This window comes from Ovis canadensis, chromosome 21, assembly GCF_042477335.2.
Source record: "Ovis canadensis isolate MfBH-ARS-UI-01 breed Bighorn chromosome 21, ARS-UI_OviCan_v2, whole genome shotgun sequence".
Taxonomy (NCBI): Eukaryota; Metazoa; Chordata; class Mammalia; order Artiodactyla; family Bovidae; genus Ovis; species Ovis canadensis.
This window is the reverse complement of record NC_091265.1, coordinates 58244630-58262354: the sequence shown is the minus strand read 5'-3', so window position 1 is coordinate 58262354 and position 17725 is coordinate 58244630. Positions and strand designations below refer to the sequence as shown.

At 43.8% G+C, this 17725-nt stretch overlaps 1 protein-coding gene across 6 annotated transcripts in view; it reads left to right on the top strand.

Moving 5' to 3' along the window:
* Nucleotides 1-17725, top strand: part of LOC138426978 (phospholipase A and acyltransferase 3) — a 34237-nt gene that overhangs the window by 10137 nt on the left and 6375 nt on the right. For all 6 annotated transcript variants that reach the window (XM_069566051.1, XM_069566052.1, XM_069566053.1 and 3 more), the window contains exons 3-4: nucleotides 11447-11549; nucleotides 14085-14353. In XM_069566051.1, the coding sequence (XP_069422152.1) occupies nucleotides 11447-11549; nucleotides 14085-14353 (372 nt within the window). The remainder of the gene's footprint in view (nucleotides 1-11446; nucleotides 11550-14084; nucleotides 14354-17725) is intronic.

Sequence of the window (17725 nt, the reverse complement as noted above, 5' to 3'; positions counted from 1 at the left end):
TAAAGAATCCTCCTGCAATGCAGGAGATCCGAGTTCGATCCCTGGATCAGGAAGATTCCTTGGAGAAGGGAATGGCCACCCACTCCAGTATCCTTGCTTGGAGAATCCCATGGACAGAGGAGGCTGGCGGGCTACAGTCCATGGGGTCACAAAGAGTCGCACATGACCGAGCAACTAAGCACACCGACACTGAGGCTTTAAATGCATTTGAAGAATTTCTTTCTCTCTCTCTGATACTGAACAAGAGCTCTATGAAGACGGGTATCTTGGCTTTGTTCATGGGTGTAGCCCAGGTACCTGGCTCTGTGAGCCTCTGTTGAGGGAATGAGCAAACGAATGAGTCCTTTGACCCTCCCAGGCAGAGGTGAGCATCCCCAAGGGAAAAGAATTCTCAAGGGGTATCGTTGACCAGTTACACTGCTTCCCTGAGGTGGGAGAGAGTGTTTGTTAAGGGCAGGGTGATTCTGCATGCATGCTGGCAGCCTCCTCCCCTGTAATTTGGGCAAGGCTCGGGTCTGAGACCACAGCTCGGGGTAAAGGCTGGAGGCTTGGGGTCAGGAACCCAGTGAGTTCTGGAGCCTGTCAGCGGGAGAGCAGGTCACATGCTTGTTTCGCTGCTGTTGTCACTGTTGCCATTGTCCTGGGCGCCCCAGTGCTTTATGTCTGCCTTTCACAGACGTAAGAGGAGTTTAAAGATACATGCAGTTGGAATGAATAGGTGGACATATTTGTGATAAAGTACATACAGTAACACAATGGTAGAATCTAGGTGGTGGGTATATGTTCATGAAAAAAAGCTTTCAATTTTGAGCATTTGAAAAATTTTCATAATAAAGTGGAGAAATAATAAAGTTGGAAAGTATGGTATAAACTTACAAATGCTCATTGCAGAAAAGCTGGAAAATGCAGAAAAATAGAAGGAAACAAAATAATCACAACAACCACCCTTAGCCTGAGCACCTGGAGGGAATCTGTTAGGATGTTGGTATATATCTTTCTAGTCTTTTGTGTATTTATTTTGTTACATAATAGTAATTGTGGGGATTACCCCAGATTGAGCACACTGATGTTTATCAAACCTTACATTGTTTTCTGATTCTAAGGCAAGTATATATGTATTTACACTTTTGGAAAACTAGAAAATAATTAAAAAGAAAATTAATATCCCAAATTCCACCGCCTAGTAATAAACACTGTTTACATTTTGGTGTACTTCCACAATTTTATTTATTTATTTATTTTTTTCTTTGATATTATTTTTTATTAACTTTACAGTTTATCTTACATTTACATATTTAACATTCTGAAGTCAACTTATGTATATGTATTAGGTAAGGGTCTAATTTTCCAGGCAAGAATACTGGAGTGGGTTGCCATTCCCTTCTCCTGGGGATCTTCCCAACCCAGGGATCAAACCTGGGTTTCCTGCATTGCAGGCAGATTCTTTTACTGTCTGAGCCATCAGGAAAGCCCTACTAGGTAAGGGCCCAGCTTTATTTTTCTCTTTCCAAAACTATCAAGCCATCCTATCTTCAATGATTTGTGGCGTCTTCTTGAACATATATTATACATGTGACCCTAGCTCTCACTCTGTTCTGTCCCATTGGTCCATGTGTCTTTAGTTGAGCAAATACTATTTTTATTACCGTATTTTGCTGTTTATCTTAACGCCTGTTATGGTAAGTTCCTCTTCTTAATACCTTCCTTTTTTGAGGCTGACTTTTAATGCATCGACTTTTCTTTCTTTCTTTTTTTATGCAAAATAATTAGTTTTTTTTTTTAAATTTAAAAATCTTTAATTCTTACATGCGTTCCCAAACATGAACCCCCCTCCCACCTCCCGCCCCATAACATCACTCTGGGTCATCCCCATGCACCAGCCCCAAGCATGCCGTTATCCTGCGTCAGACATAGACTGGCGATTCAATTCTTACATGATAGTATACATGTTAGAATGCCATTCTCCCAAATCATCCCACCCTCTCCCTCTCCCTCTGAGTCCAAAAGTCCGTTATACACATCTGTGTCTTTTTTCCTGTCTTGCATACAGGGTCGTCATTGCCATCTTCCTAAATTCCGTATATATGTGTTAGTATACTGTATTGGTGTTTTTCTTTCTGGCTTACTTCACTCTGTATAATAGGCTCCAGTTTCATCCATCTCATCAGAACTGATTCAAATGAATTCTTTTTAACGGCTGAGTAATACTCCATTGTGTATATGTACCACAGCTTTCTTATCCATTCATCTGCTGATGGACATCTAGGTTGTTTCCATGTCCTGGCTATTATAAACAGTGCTGCGATGAACATTGGGGTACATGTGTCTCTTTCCATTCTGGTTTCCTTGGTGTGTATGCCCAGGAGTGGGATTGCTGGGTCATAAGGTAGTTCTATTTGCAATTTTTTAAGGAATCTCCACACTGTTCTCCATAGTGGCTGTACTAGTTTGCATTCCCACCAACAGTGTAGGAGGGTTCCCTTTTCTCCACACCCTCTCCAGCATTTATTGCTTGCAGATTTTTGGATCGCAGCCATTCTGACTGGTGTGAAGTGGTACCTCATTGTGGTTTTGATTTGCATTTCTCTAATAATGAGTGATGTTGAGCATCTTTTCATGTGTTTGTTAGCCATCCGTATGTCTTCTTTGGAGAAATGTCTGTTCAGTTCTTTGGCCCATTTTTTGATTGGATCGTTTATTTTTCTGGAATTGAGCTGCATAAGTTGCTTGTATATTTTTGAGATTAGTTGTTTGTCAGTTGTTTCATTTGCTATTATTTTCTCCCATTCAGAAGGCTGTCTTTTCACCTTGCTTATATTTTCCTTTGTTGTGCAGAAGCTTTTAATTTTAATTAGATCCCATTTGTTTATTTTTGCTTTTATTTCCAGAATTCTGGGAGGTGGATCATAGAGGATCCTGCTGTGATTTATGTCTGAGAGTGTTTTGCCTATGTTCTCCTCTAGGAGTTTTATAGTTTCTGATCTTACATTTAGATCTTTAATCCATTTTGAGTTTATTTTTGTGTGCGGTGTTAGAAAGTGATCTAGTTTCATTCTTTTACAAGTGGTTGACCAGTTTTCCCAGCACCACTTGTTAAAGAGATTGTCTTTACTCCATTGTATATTCTTGCCTCCTTTGTCAAAGATAAGGTGTCCATATGTGTGTGGATTTATCTCTGGGCTTTCTATTTTGTTCCATTGATCCATATTTCTGTCTTTGTGCCAGTACCATACTGTCTTGATGACTGTGGCTTTGTAGTAGAGCCTGAAGTCAGGCAAGTTGATTCCTCCAGTTCCATTCTTCTTTCTCAAGATTGCTTTGGCTATTCGAGGTTTTTTGTATTTCCATACAAATCTTGAAATTATTTGTTCTAGTTCTGTGAAAAATGTGGCTGGTAGCTTGATAGGGATTGCATTGAATTTGTAAGTTGCTTTGGGTAGTATACTCATTTTCACTATATTGATTCTTCCAATCCAAGAACATGGTATATTTCTCCATCTATTAGTGTCCTCTTTGATTTCTTTCATCAGTGTTTTATAGTTTTCTATATATAGGTCTTTAGTTTCTTTAGGTAGATATATTCCTAAGTATTTTATTCTTTTCGTTGCAATGGTGAATGGAATTGTTTCCTTAATTTCTTTTTCTACTTTCTCATTATTCGTGTATAGGAATGCAAGGGATTTCTGTGTGTTGATTTTATATCCTGCAACTTTACTATATTCATTGATGAGCTCTAGTAATTTTCTGGTGGAGTCTTTAGGGTTTTCCATGTAGAGGATCATGTCATCTGCAAACAGTGAGAGTTTTACTTCTTCTTTTCCAATTTGGATTCCTTTTATTTCTTTTTCTGCTCTGATTGCTGTGGCCAAAACTTCCAGAACTATGTTGAATGGTAGCGGTGAAAGTGGACACCCCACAATTTTTTTTTAATGTGTTGGTTTTCCTTTTGAAACAAAGTTTTAAAAAAATACCATTTTGTGTAAAGGTTTTTTTCTTTAACTTAAAAAATTGAGTTATCCTTGATTGTAAAGCTTTTTTATTAACCATTATGTTATGGTTATTTCTTGTCCTTAAGTATTCTTTTAAAATATAACTGTACAGTATACTATATAAATATGGCAGAATTTAACTAATATCTTTATGTAGAATATTTAGGTATCTAATGTTTTGTCATTAGATGTGAGTTTGTGACGTCTTTTATACGCGTTTCAGGTTATTATTAAGAGCTGGTCTATAAAGATGTGAGTCAGAGAATACGAATATATTTAAGATTGTGTGCAGGCGTGCATACTAAGTTGCTTCAGTTGTGTCCGACTCTTTGCGACCCTGTGAATCATAGCCTGCCAGACTCCTCTGTCCAAAGGATTCTCTAGGTTGCCATGCCCTCCTCCAGGGGATCTTCCTGACCTAGGGATCCAACCCACCTCTCTTATGTCTCCAGCATTGGCAGGCAGGTTCTTTACCACTAGCGCTGCCTGGAAGCCCATTTTTAAGGTTAGTGATACAAATTGCCAAATTGACCTTTGGAAGAGAGTTGTATTGATTTATACTCCTATCAACAGTGACTGAAGGTATCTGTTTACCTGCATCTTTTTCTTTTCTTATATTTAGTATTAGTATTTCCCCTGAACCATTTTTTAATTTACTTTAATTTGATTACTATTGAGATAGAATAAGTTTTCTTGTGTTAGTGGTAATATATATTTCTCTTTTAAAAATTAGTATTATAACTCTGTCTCCATTTTTTCTGTTTCAGTGTTTAAATTTTTTCTTGATTCATGAAAATTCTTTATATATTAAGGCTGTCATTTTCTTTCAGTTAGTCATGGTAGTTTGTCTGTGGTGTTTTTTTAGTGCACAGAATTTTCTGGTCTGGCTCTTTTGATTACAAGCAGCCCACTTAAGCTAGCTCAAGTAAAGAAGGTTTATTCTAAGGACACATGTAGAGGGGTAAGGGGAAAACTGAAGTACAGGAGCTCTAATAAAGCTGGGCCTTCCAGGGGCTGGGAGGCAGTTCAGGATCATGGTGATTCCAGGCACTCCGAAGCTGAAATTTGTGCATCTCTAATGGCACCCCACTCCAGGACTCTTGTCTGGAAAATCCCATGGACGGAGGAGCCTGGTGGGCTGCAGTCCATGGGGTCGCTAAGAGTCGGACACGACTGAGCGACTTCCCTTTCACTTTTCACTTTCATGCACTGGAGAAGGAAATGGCAACCCACTCCAGCAGTCTTGCCTTGAAAGTCCCATGGACGGAGGAGCTTGGTGCAGGCTACTACCCATGGGGTCACAAAGAGTCGGGCTCGACTGAACGACTTCACTTTCACTTTCAGTGCTCTGCCCGGGGAGTGACTGAGCTAGCTGTTCTTGATGAACCTGCTTCCTTCTCTCCCACTGTCCACAGGGGTCTTCTGCTTGGTCAGAGTGGGTGTGAGAACTCCACCCCTTGGTTTGGCCTGTGCTTCACTGGGGTCTCTCTTGTCTCCTCCATGTCATGATTTTTCAATTTAGGCTCTTGTGTCAAAAGCTAGTTTTAAAAATTACTTGATTCAAATTTTTGAGAGTGAGAGAGAGGACCATGGAAGATCACAGGACACTGACCTGCTTGGGGTCCGTGCCTTTTTCTAGTCCAGCTGGTGGAGGCTGAGATGCCGTGGTCACGTGGCATAAAATATGGCTGCCGGGGCAGTCGGGATTGTGGGTGGTCATTTTCTCTTAAGAGGGAGTGTGAACATAATAGGCAATGATAGAAAGTTGAAATAAGAAGAACTTTAACATTTTTTTTTCAATCATAAAAGCTTTCCCCCCCAAATGTTTATTATTTATTTATTTATGTTTGACTGCTGGGTTTTCATTGTTGCGAGGGTTTTCCTCTAGTTGCGATGAGCGAGGTCTACTCTGTAGTTGCAGAGGCTTTTGTTGTTGCTGAGCCCGGCCTCTAGGGTGCGTGGGCTTCGTAGTTGCGGTGCCTGGGCTGTAGAGTTCAGGCTCAATAGTTTTGGCATACAGGTTTAATTGTTCCAAGGCATGTGGGATCTTCCTGGCTCAGGGATCAAACTTGTGTCTTCTGCATTGGTAGCTGGATTCTTCACCACTGAGCCACCACGGAAACCTTTATAGGTTTCAATCTTTCAATCTTTTACTTTATGCCTTTTTCTTTGGACTTTATCTTTAGAATGTCCATCTCTATTCTAAGATCTGACATGTATCCACCTATATTATTTTAGGTTTTATTTTGTGGTTTTATGTGTTATTGACACATTTAAATGTTAATGATTTTTAAGCATTATTAACATGGTAATATTTACAGGCTTCAAATGAAAGATGGTTTTAAGAGGTTTTGGTGACAGAGAAGATTCACCTTTTCCAATTAAAAAACTGCAAGGTCATCAGTATGAAGGATTTTTTCCCATCTAAAATTATTAAAAAAATTTTTTTATCATAAAAGTAATTCACATTGATTAAAAACAATAGAATAATATAACATGAAATGTAAAAGTCTCTGAATCCCAATCCCCCACTGTATGTAGTATATAACAATTTGATGTATTTTCTGTAGCTCGTACATAGTGTATAATGTTTTGCTTATATGTGTACAATGTTTTTTAAAAATAATTTTTATAGGGGTATAGTTGATTTACAATGTTGTGTTAGCTTCAGCTATACAGCAAAGTGAGTGTGTTATACGTATACATACACCCACTCTTTTAGATTCTTTTCCCAGATAAGCCATTACAGAGAATTGAGTAGAATTCCCTGCGCTATACAGTAGGTTCTTATTAGTTATTTATTTTATATATAGTGGTGTGTATGTGTCAGTAAATTCTTCCAATTTATCTTTCCCTACTCCCCTCCCCCCAGAGCCATAAGTTTCTTTTCTACATCTGTAACTCTATTTCTGTTTTGCAGATAAGTTTATTTGTAGCCTAGTTTTAGATTTCACATAAAAGCAATATCATGTATTTGTCACAATGATGTTTTTTAAACAAAAGTGGGGTAATGTTTTCCAACTTATCTTTTCGATTGCTTCTGTGTCTGCTCATGTAAAACCAACCTGTTCTCTCTATTGGCTGTATATACATATACATATAAGATAATTTATTTCACTGGTCCTTATTAATGGTCGTCTAGGTTGTTTTTCCAATACGAATTGTGGAGGCCAGACACTGTTCCCCATTTGCTTGCTAAGGAAAATGGCTGTTACACAGCTCATTATAAGCTGTGCTTTTGTGGAGAGGATAAAGACCTTTTGTTCTGAAATCCTGTGGGCGCAGAGTCACAGCTTTGCCATTGTCATTGCCTGCGTTGTGTGGGAGAGTCCTGGTTACTGCGCTCGGGAGAATTGCTGGCTTCCTGCTGGCTCCCCTGTTCCTGGGGGAAGAACACCTGGCATAGCATACCACTAGATTTTGGAACTGGGGATCAAGCTGAGTGAGGGATGGATCACTTTCAATCCAAACTTAAGGGCCAGAGAGGGAACATTTTATTATGTCTGGTCTCTGTTGCCATAGAGAGAAAACAGCATTAGCCACAATGTAAATGGTGGGGATGCCAATAAAACTTTATAGATGCTGGAGTTTGAATTTCATATAACTTCTTGTGTCACAATATATTCTTCTTTTGACTTTCCCCCCAACCATTAAAAAATGTAAACATTACTCTTTGCCAGCAGACAGAAATAAGCAGAGGCACACAACGGGCCCAAGGACTGTAGTTCCCATATTTCTAAATTTATAACACGATTTCTTGAGTTTTTAATTTTGATTGAGCACAGTTGGGTGTGTGTATCATTGAGCAGTTGTTTCTCCAGTTAGAGTTTAGTGAAAGAGTGTGAATTATTCATGTGTATGTTCATGGCAACCTGTCCTCACTGGTCCTTGCAAGACCCCTTGTCTTCTGTTTACTTTTAAGTTACATTATATCATCATTTTTCTCTCCATCTTCCCAATGGTTAGCTAGCATCCTAATATGTTTAATATGTGTTCTTTAATTTCTAAAATGATGTGTGTGGTTTTGAGATTCTTTTGTTGTTGCTTTTTAAAAATAACTTTTTTGGCTATGGTTCTGATAAGACGTGTATTATTGGTTTGTGTGTGGGCGTCTTTAATTTATATAAGTGGTATTTTGCAGAGCTCAGTCTTCATTTTTCCACTCAGCACTGTAGCTAAGATAGCCTGTGTTGTCACGTGAACATCGAGTCCTTGCTTCTAACTAGTGCACAGGGCCCCATGGCCGAATCCATCACCTTCAGATCATTTTTAAAAAGAAATTTCCTTGAGTGGTGACATGTTTTAAGCTAGTGCATATTTGGAAATATGTACCTTTTGCCTTTTATAAGAGAGGCAATATGATTGAATATTTAAAAAATCACAGCTTTTTTGCTTTCAAACTGTAGAAATCCATTTTTCAAAGTTAAAAAATTTTATTAATTAAAAAATTAAGGTCGAATATACTCCATTTGGTGTTCAGTTCGGTGGGTTTTGATAAACACATACAATTGAGTAACCATTCACCATGATCAAATACAGAATAGTACAGAAACTTTCATTGCTCCAAAATTCCCTCATACCCCTTTCTTGTCCACCCCTTGTAGCCCCTGGCAATCATGGATTACTTTTCTGTCCTATAGGGATGGCTGTTCTGGAATGACAAATAAATGGAATCACACAGTATGTAGATTTTTACTGTAGGTAGGTTTTTGGTATGGCTTTTTTCACTTAGCATCAGTATTCAGTGTTACAGAGCCCGAGTTTCTTCGTACATATTTTTGTTGCTGTGTGTGTGTGTGTGTGTGTGTGTGTGTATCTATAATAAACATGTTTCTCTGCATTGGTCTTCTTTCATTGTGATTTGCTTGGGACACAGTGAGCTCCTTGGGTCTGCGTACCTACTGGCTGCTTATTACTTGACAGCATATTAAGTGAAAATGTTAGTTGCTCAGTTGTGTCTGACTTTTTGCGACACCATGGACTGTAGCCCACTAGGCTCCTCTGTCCATGGAAATCTCAGGCAAGAATACTTGAGTGAGCTGCCATTCCCTTCTCCAGGGGATCTTCCTGACCGAGGGATCGAACCTGTGTCTCCTTCATTGCAGGCAGACTCTGTAACGTATGAACCACCAGGGAGGCCCTCATATTACTCAAGTCCAAAATGTCTCCTTTTCTCATCTTTAGGCTCCCTGAGGGCTGGGTCTCTGCCTTGCCTTTATGTCCTGGCTTATTCATGGAAATGCCCACTTAATTTCCCTTCTGGGGATCCTTGAAGACCTCCTAACTCTTACCCAACAATTAATATACATTTTTTCCCTTTGTTTTGGAAAACAAATGGCATTTGTAAGTTGTAACCATTGTCCAATGTTCTGAAATAGATTCTCAGTAAGGCTGAGTGCCTTTTTCTGGGAAGATAAATTATAATTGCTGCAATAAGACAACATGATTTGTCTGTATACTTCCTGCCACATGGGATGCTTCTTGGCAGTTTTAGTGCTTCTATAAATAGAAATAAACTGCCCTTGATCCTGCTTTACAGCCACTGTAGAGTGGTGATGGGCTATTCCCACTGCCCATCATTGCTACCCCAGGGGAGTCCGTACTCCCTACTCATCTTTGATGGAATCTCTCAGTCAGGCCAGAGTTTGGAGGTGGGATGCGGACAGACCCCTATGGGTCTGTCCCTGAAGAGCAAGGAGTGAGCAGGAAAGGACAGAGGGCTGGAACAGCCTCTGAGGAGCTCTGTCTCCAGTTGTCACAAAGAGATTTATGGTTGGTTTGGATGAGAGAGGCTCATTACCCCAATTCTGGCCCAGAGTGGAGTGCCCCCACCTGCAGCTCTTAGCACAGTGTCTGGTACTGGGACCTCAATACATTGAAGACAGTGATCTTGAAGCTCTCCTGACTGTTCTCATGCTCTGGGCCACTGCTCTCATCACAGGGCGGGGCTCTGAGGAGCGTTTCAGCATCCTTCCCACCTTTCCCTGCAGATGCACGCACACCCTCACTCCCACACACGCTCACTGTGATGTAATGAGAAATGTATATTTAGTCTTGGTCCCAGGTTCCTGCCACAGAGCTTCTAAAACCCGAGTAACTTCCTGAGCGGTGGGGGTGAGAGGAATGCATTTCATCATTCAGAAGCCTCTTTCAACTGACCAGGTGCTGAAAGAGCTGGAGGCAGCATTAATCACCAGTGGGCAAAGTTCTCATCAACAGAGCTCACATAATGAAGCCTCCAGAAAGCCCCTAACATGGGGTGTTGGTGAGAGCATGGAGGTGCTGGAGAGCAGTGGTCCCCAGAGGGAGCAAGGAAGCTCCGACTCCCTCCCCCTACAGCTTGTCTTCTGCATTCCTGGCCATTCCTGAGTTGCATATTTTCTAGTAAACCGGTCATCTAGCAAGTAAACTGTTTTCCTGAGTTCTATGAGCTGTTCCAGCAATCCGTTGAACCCAAGAAAGGGGGCTGTGGGAACCATCAATTTACAGCCAGTTGTTTAGAGCGCAGGTATCAACTTCAACCTGCACCTGGCAGCTGAAGCTCAGTCTCCTGGGACTAAGCCTGTGGGGTCTGCACTGACTCTGGGCTGTGAGTGTCAGAACTGAGTTAAACTGTGGGACACCCAGTCAGTGTGCACCGAGGACTGAACTGCTTAGTGTGGGAAACCCACACATCCGGTGTCAGAAGTAGAGGAGTGAGCACAGTGCAGAGAGAGTTTTCTTTGCTTGTCACACACACGTGCACGCAGTCTCACCCTCAGGAGGAGCAGCCAGGAGCACATGACTGCCAGAAGCTGACTCCACCTGTCTGCCAGGCTCTGGGTCAGGGAGGGGCGTGTCTGTGGAATACTGCCCCCACCCCCAGATTTGGCGGCCTCTGCACGGCCCCCAGGTGGGCAGCTCTAGTCAGATAACCCGTGTGCTTGCCTGACGGTCACTATGGTGGTCAAGATGATGGCCTGGGAATCAGGAGGCCTAGCGCTGAGTCCTGGTCACATCACTCAGGGGATGCGAAGTTGTGCAAAAATTTCTTTCCATCTCTGAGCCTTGATTTCCTCTTTCATCACACGGGGTTCACAACAGTGCCCACCTCATAGGAGGGTTGTGTGAATTTATTGAGCTGCGCCTGTGAGACACTTAGCAGAGTGCTTGACTCAGAGTTCGAGTTCAGTAAATAATATAAAGGGTAACAAGAAGATAGACGCCCCAGCAAATGAAGAAACCCTTTAGGAGTGCACTTTGCAAGTCATAAAGACAGATGGGCAGGCCCGTAGTCCCTGCAGTTCTGGGACACAAGCGCGTGAAGTGGGCTGGGCACTGGTGTGGCCGGGCAGGCTCGGGAGGACGTCCTGGAGAGCTGTGAGATGGAGGCCGCTGAGCTTCTCCCTCTGGGCTGAGCGCCACCCTGGTTCCCAGCTCTTCCATCGTCTCTAACAGCCTTCTTCTTGGTTTTGCAGCCTGAACCCCAGCCTGGAGACCTGATTGAGATTTTCCGCCCTTTCTACAGACACTGGGCTGTCTACATTGGCAACGGATATGTGATCCACCTGGCTCCACCAAGTAAGGGCACCCAAGGCCTCCACCGTGCTGAGGCTGGAAGCAGAGGGGATGGGGGAGCTGTGGGTAACCAGGGACCCCAACATTCTTCTTGCTCCCCAACAAGACTTCGGCCACACTGTCCTCCTTGCAGCCTTCCTTCCTGAGGTCCTTGCTTTTATCTCCCTTCTGCTTGTGATGCTCTTTCCTGGCTCTCAGCACAGCTGCCTCCCTTTCATCATTCAAGTCTCAACTCAAATGGCCATTCCTGGGCGTGGCTTCCCTAGCCTGAGCGAGGGCAGCCTCCCCTGGTCATCGTCTCCTGGGTGACTTCACTTAAACTTCCCCACAGCCTTTTCAAACCCTAAAAGTATCTTATTTTTTCTATTTGTTCATCGTCAGTGTGCTTTCACCAGAGGATAAACTAGTTGAGGGCAGGTGGGCTGTGTAGTTCATGTTCCTCTTCAGCACCTTGGACAAGGCCTGGAACATAGTAGGGCTTCAGTATTGAGTGACTGTGCTGAGTGGGTGTAACTGCTGGACAGGAGAAAGGGAAGGCATGACAGGGATCTGGGTGGACAGTGTGACACCCGTCACTGGGTGAGCAATGCTCCTTAAAGGGAAAAGATGCTTCTATCTGCATCTTCTCATTGGAGCTTCACAGGAATCTTGTAAAATAGGTGAGGCAAGGGGGACTGACCTCACACTACTGAGAAAATGGTGGAAGTCAGAGCTGGAAGGAAACTTAGAGAACAACCGAGTACCAACGAAAGCGGACACTTGCTGGGCACTAACCCTGTTCCAGGCACTGAGGGAGGCACCTTACTGAGTCAGTTTCTTAAATCCTTGTAGCTCCCTGTCCACGGCTGTAGGCACAGGTGGAACTTATTGTGCATTTTCTGCAGGGAATGGGGTGCAGAGAAGCTAAGCAATTTGTCCAAGATCACATGGCAGGAAGGTCCTGGAGGTGGGACTCAAACCCTGGCCCTGACTCTCTATTTGCTGCCTTCAAACCTGATGCTCTGCTGTCAAGTCTGAGGTTCCCCCCAGTTCAGTCATCGAGTGTTTGCCTCATCCAGGTGCCCTTTCTCCAATTGTTTAATTAGTATTTTGTTTAATAGCCTAAATTTAAGAAGTAAAATAATTCTTTTAAAAAGAACTTTTAAATTCCTACATTGATGTGTGTTCATGAATCCATCTTAGCTTGTATTTGTGGATTCCCAGCATTGGCTCAGCTAAGTGACATGTCAAGACTATGCAGTGATGGAACCAGGATCAGCATCCATTGCTTCTGCCTCTGAGCCTGTGCACACTCTCACCAGGGTGGCACCCAGCATGTGGATTGTAAGGAAGCCCTCACTGTTGGGTGTTGACTCTGAACTTGCACTTCTGGGGCTGGAACCTCCTGAACCTCTGGGCTGGAACCTCTGGGCTGGAACTTCTGTGCCCTAGGCACCTAGCTTGCCTCTCCCCAGTCCCAGCCCCCTACCTGCCCACCGAGGGGCTGAAGGTAGATGGGCCTCTGGAGCTCCCCTGATCCAGTCCCCACGCTGACCCTCTCCACAGACTCACGGCTCAAACACAGCACCTTCTTATTTATTTCACTGAATCCATTAAGCACCTCCTGCCCTACTAGGAGGAAATCTGAATTCCTCTGATTTTCCAAATCTCATAGTTGTTCTCTGGGCAGAGGGGTTCAGTCCTCTTTGGAAGGCCAAGCAGAACAGGACCTGCACTCTGATCAGACCCTCTGGCCATTGCTTGTTGCTGTCACATGGCGTCACAGTGCAAGAGCCCTGGGGGCTCCTGATCATGGCAGGGCCACAGAGGCTCTCTGGGGGACATGAGTCTCCTCTGTGATGTTCCCTGGGGCCCACCTCTTTAATGCAAGCCCAGTTTTCAGTCATCATACCCTCCCTACATGATATAAGCTGGTGACCTCAAGAGGGATCTCTGTGTGGGCACCAGCATTTGCTCTACATCATCCTGTCCCCTGTATTGGCCCCAAATCCCTTTCTTCCAGGCAGTTTCACTTCTGGAAATCTGTTGCACCTTCTAGCCCCTCAGCATTGGCCAGGGCTGTGCCAGTCTACCCCTTGAATCTCCCTGGTGTCATACCTCTAGGAGCAGCTGTGGGGTTTTGGTCCCTTTGCTCCAAGGGGAATGGGATCCGTTCCCCAAATCCATCCACCTTTTCTGCAGTAATCAGCTTTGTGTGTGTCAGGGAAGTGGAGTCTTGGCGGGATGACAAAAAATTCACATTTTATTCTCCCAGGGAGGTGGGTGTGCTCAGAGCCTGTATTTGCGCACTCAAGAGGGCCACTGGGGTGTCACAGGGTGTGCAAGGCCAGCTTCTCTAGGTTAAAAAAAATCACAACAAATTATGGAACTTCACTCCTCATTTCAGGTAAGGAAACCAGGGACCAGAGACCACAAGGGTCTTATCCAAAGCCACACAGCTCTGACCCTGACCCATCTGCTCATCCCCTTGTGGATGTGGTGGATGCTGGGCTGGGGGCCGGCCCAGGACCAATCGTGTTCCTCATCCTGAATCCACAGGCGAAATCCCAGGAGCTGGTGTGGCCAGTGTCATGTCTGCACTGACCGACAAGGCCTTAGTGAAGAAGGAGCGGCTGTGCGACGTGGTTGGGAGAGACAGGTACCACGTCAACAACAAGCACGATGGCAGATACTCGCCATTGCCTCCCAGCAAAATCGTCCAGCGAGCAGAGGAGCTGGTGGGCCAGGAGGTTCTCTACAAGCTGACCAGCGAGAACTGTGAGCACTTCGTCAATGAGTTGCGCTACGGGGTCCCCCGCAGCGACCAGGTGGGTCCTCAGTGTGCCCCCATCTCCGTCTTCTCAGCTGACGCGGGCATCGGTGTGGACTTGGCTGGGGTGGAGACAGGCGCACAAACACGACAGGATAGCAAAGACAGAACTCTCCTCAAGAACATCATAGTCAGGCTGGGGACAGGGGTGAGGTGATGGACACCGCAGACAGTTGGGAGTAGGGGATGCTGGCTGAAGGCTTGAGCACAGGCATCACAGTCAGCCCGGTTGCCCAGCCCTCCCTGGCCGCCTGGCCCTGACATGGACCCTTCCCACAGCCCCAGAGGCAGGTTTCATTGTCCTGCTTTACAGATGCAGAAACGGAGCCCCAGAGCACTTATTGGTGGCCTTTCATGTCATCAAACAAATCTGTGTTATCTCTTTTCCTGAGCTGTCTCCAACTGTGCTGATAAGTAGCAGAGGTGAGATTTGAATCCAGGTCTTTTTGACACAGCTTTTCCTGCTTATAAAAAGCACTGTGCCCAGTCCTGCTGTAACCCAAGGGCACTCCAGGGGCCCCCAGGGGATGTTTATTTACTTAGTTGACTTTAGCCATGCTGCTGCTAAGTCGCTTCAATCGTGTCCGATTCTGTGCGACCCCATAGACGGCAGCCCACCAGGGTCCCCCGTCCCTGGGATTCCCCAGGCAAGAGCACTGGAGTGGGTTGCCATTTCCTGCTCCAGTGCTTGAAAGTGAAAAATCAAAGTGAAGTCGCTCAGTTGTGTCTGACTCTCAGTGACCCCATGGACTGCAGCCCACCAGGCTCCTCCGTCCATGGGATTTTCCAGGCAAGAGCACTGGAGTGGGGTGCCATTGCCTTCTCCGACTTTAGCCATGGCCGCTCTCTTTTTTGAATCACTTCTCCTGGGAAACTAACTTCCTCCTCATTTTCTCTCACTTCCTCCCCTCCTTTTCTGGCCCTCCCCCTCCTTTTGTGTGTGTGTGTGTGAGACAACATTATTTTTTAAAGTTCTTAGATACCAGTTGATGCAAAGGAGTATGATTTTTCTTTTTCTTTTGAGGAAAGGTGAGGTTAAGATCCATCAGGTTGCTGATATTCATTACTTTTTAACTTTTTGAGATTTGGTCTCTTCGTGGTTGTGTGGTGGTCAAGAGTGTGGCCTTCTGGAGTCAGGCAGACCCAGGCTGGATGTGAGCTCTGCCTTTGTCAGCTTTATGACCTTGGGGATTGATTCAAGTTCTCTCCGGTTAAATACCACTCTCGGTGGTTTAGCCTCTCAGTCGCGTCAGACTCTTGTGACCGCATGGGCTGTAGCCCACTAGGCTCCTCTGTCGATGGGATTTTCCAGGCAAGAATACTCGAGTGGGTTGCCATTTGGTAAAGTACAAGTGATGATATTGATCTTGGAGGGTTACTGCGTGAATTAGGTAAGAGCATCCTTTTGCTTAGCATAGTGGCAACTAAGAAAATTCTCTTAATAAATCTTGGCAGTTGAAGTAGTCGTAATGGCCCTCCTTTTCATTCTTTCTCTTGGTTCACCCAGTGTCTTGTCCACTGGCCTGTCTGGGCCACAGTGACATCCTTAGGAGGTATTCACCAGCAAGGATCATGCTCAGCCTTCTTCCTCATACTGCTGATAACCAGCGGTGTTTACTACACTGACCTGCATGCTGATTAGTTCATCCATATATATGTACATATATGCAATAAATATATAAGTATGTCTATGTGAATGTGAAAGGCGATTCATATGGAAATCGAGGAATATCAAGTACACCCCTACCTAGGTATGGACAGGGTAATACTGCCAATGTTTGGTGAAGAGTTCCAGAATCTCTGGGTCACAGTCTGGCTTCAACTTCTCTGACAGTTTATAAGAGCCTCCTTCTGGGAAAGTCACTGGGCAGGTCCATGAGGGGAACCTTGTTAGGTTACAAAGGTGATGCAAACAGAAGGGATCTGGGGGATTATGGCATCAGCACATGTGTCTGTTGGGGAAAATGACCCTCGCAACCTTTGTCCTGAGCCACATTCGCTGCATACTGTCATCCTAGTATCTGTCTTCACTAGCAGCCCTTAGAGACACCCTGCAGTTTTCCCCTGCATTAATGCTTCTACCCTCTGTAGCTCACATCTTTCCCATTCTTGGATTACTCTCTAGTTTTGGTGGAATACCACTTTGAATAGGTTCTGAGAAAGAGTGCATTTTAAAAAGGCTGCGTGCCTGAAAATATCTTCATTTTATCCATTTGATTGATAGTTTGACTGGGGATGGAATTTTAGGCTGAAAAAAAATTTGCTCCAAATTTGAAGGTATTGCTCCATTGTTATGTCATTTAAGCTATTCTTGTTGAGAAGTCTGAATTCGTTGTGATTTTTGAGCCTTTGTATGTGACCAATTTTATCTTTCTGGAAGCTTATAGATTCTTCTCCTTATCTTCAGTGTTCTGAAAATTATCTATGATAAACCTTGCATGGATCTGTGTTTATGAATTGTATTGGGAACTTGATGACTCTTTTCAGTCTGGAAACCCCAGTTCTTCAGTTCTGGGAAGTTTTCCATTTTCCCTTTTTTTTTAAATTCCAGAGGTTGTATCCCTAGAATGCTCCTCTGTTTGTCTTTTTTTTACTTTTATTTATTCATTTCTGACTGTGCTGGGTCTTCGCTGCTGTGTGGGCTTCTGATTGTGATGGCTTCTCTTGTTGTGGAGCATGGCTCTTGGGCATGTGGACTTGAGTAGCTGCCGCAGGGGGGCTCAGCAGCTGCGGCTCCCCGGCTCGCAGCACAGGGTCAATAGCTGTGGTGCACGGGCTTAGTTGCTCTTGGCAGGTGGGATCTTCCCAGGTCAGGAATGGGACCCGGATCTCCTGTACTGGCAGGCAGATTCTTTGTTATTAAGCCACCAGGGAAGCCCTCCTCTGATTTCCTTATCTTCTCTCTCCTGTTCTCCAATTATTTATCTTTTTAAATGAGAAAACTAACATTTACTGGTATATTTAGTATAATAGAAGTTTTTTAAAAGTAGCAGTGATGATGTCAGAATAAAGAGAAACTTACGCTAAAATAAGTCTGATTTCATGATTTGTGGTACTACATAACAATTGAGGTCCCAATTAGACCTGGGCTTCAACTTCAGGTAAATGTCCACCCTCCTATGCAGCAATAAAATAAAAAAAGAGATTACTGTACACATTTGGGAAGTAATGAATTAAGGGTGTTGTATTAGGAAGATTTGGTAGATTTAGAAAATATCTCTTAATCATGTCATTTTTAGTTTCCTTTAGTGGTTATTAATAGACTGAAGGACAAATTCATAAGATCATACAAGTAGAACATTTGATTTCAACACAGTATTGTTACGTAATCTAGTAAAATACATTTGTCAGTACACAAAAATAATATTTA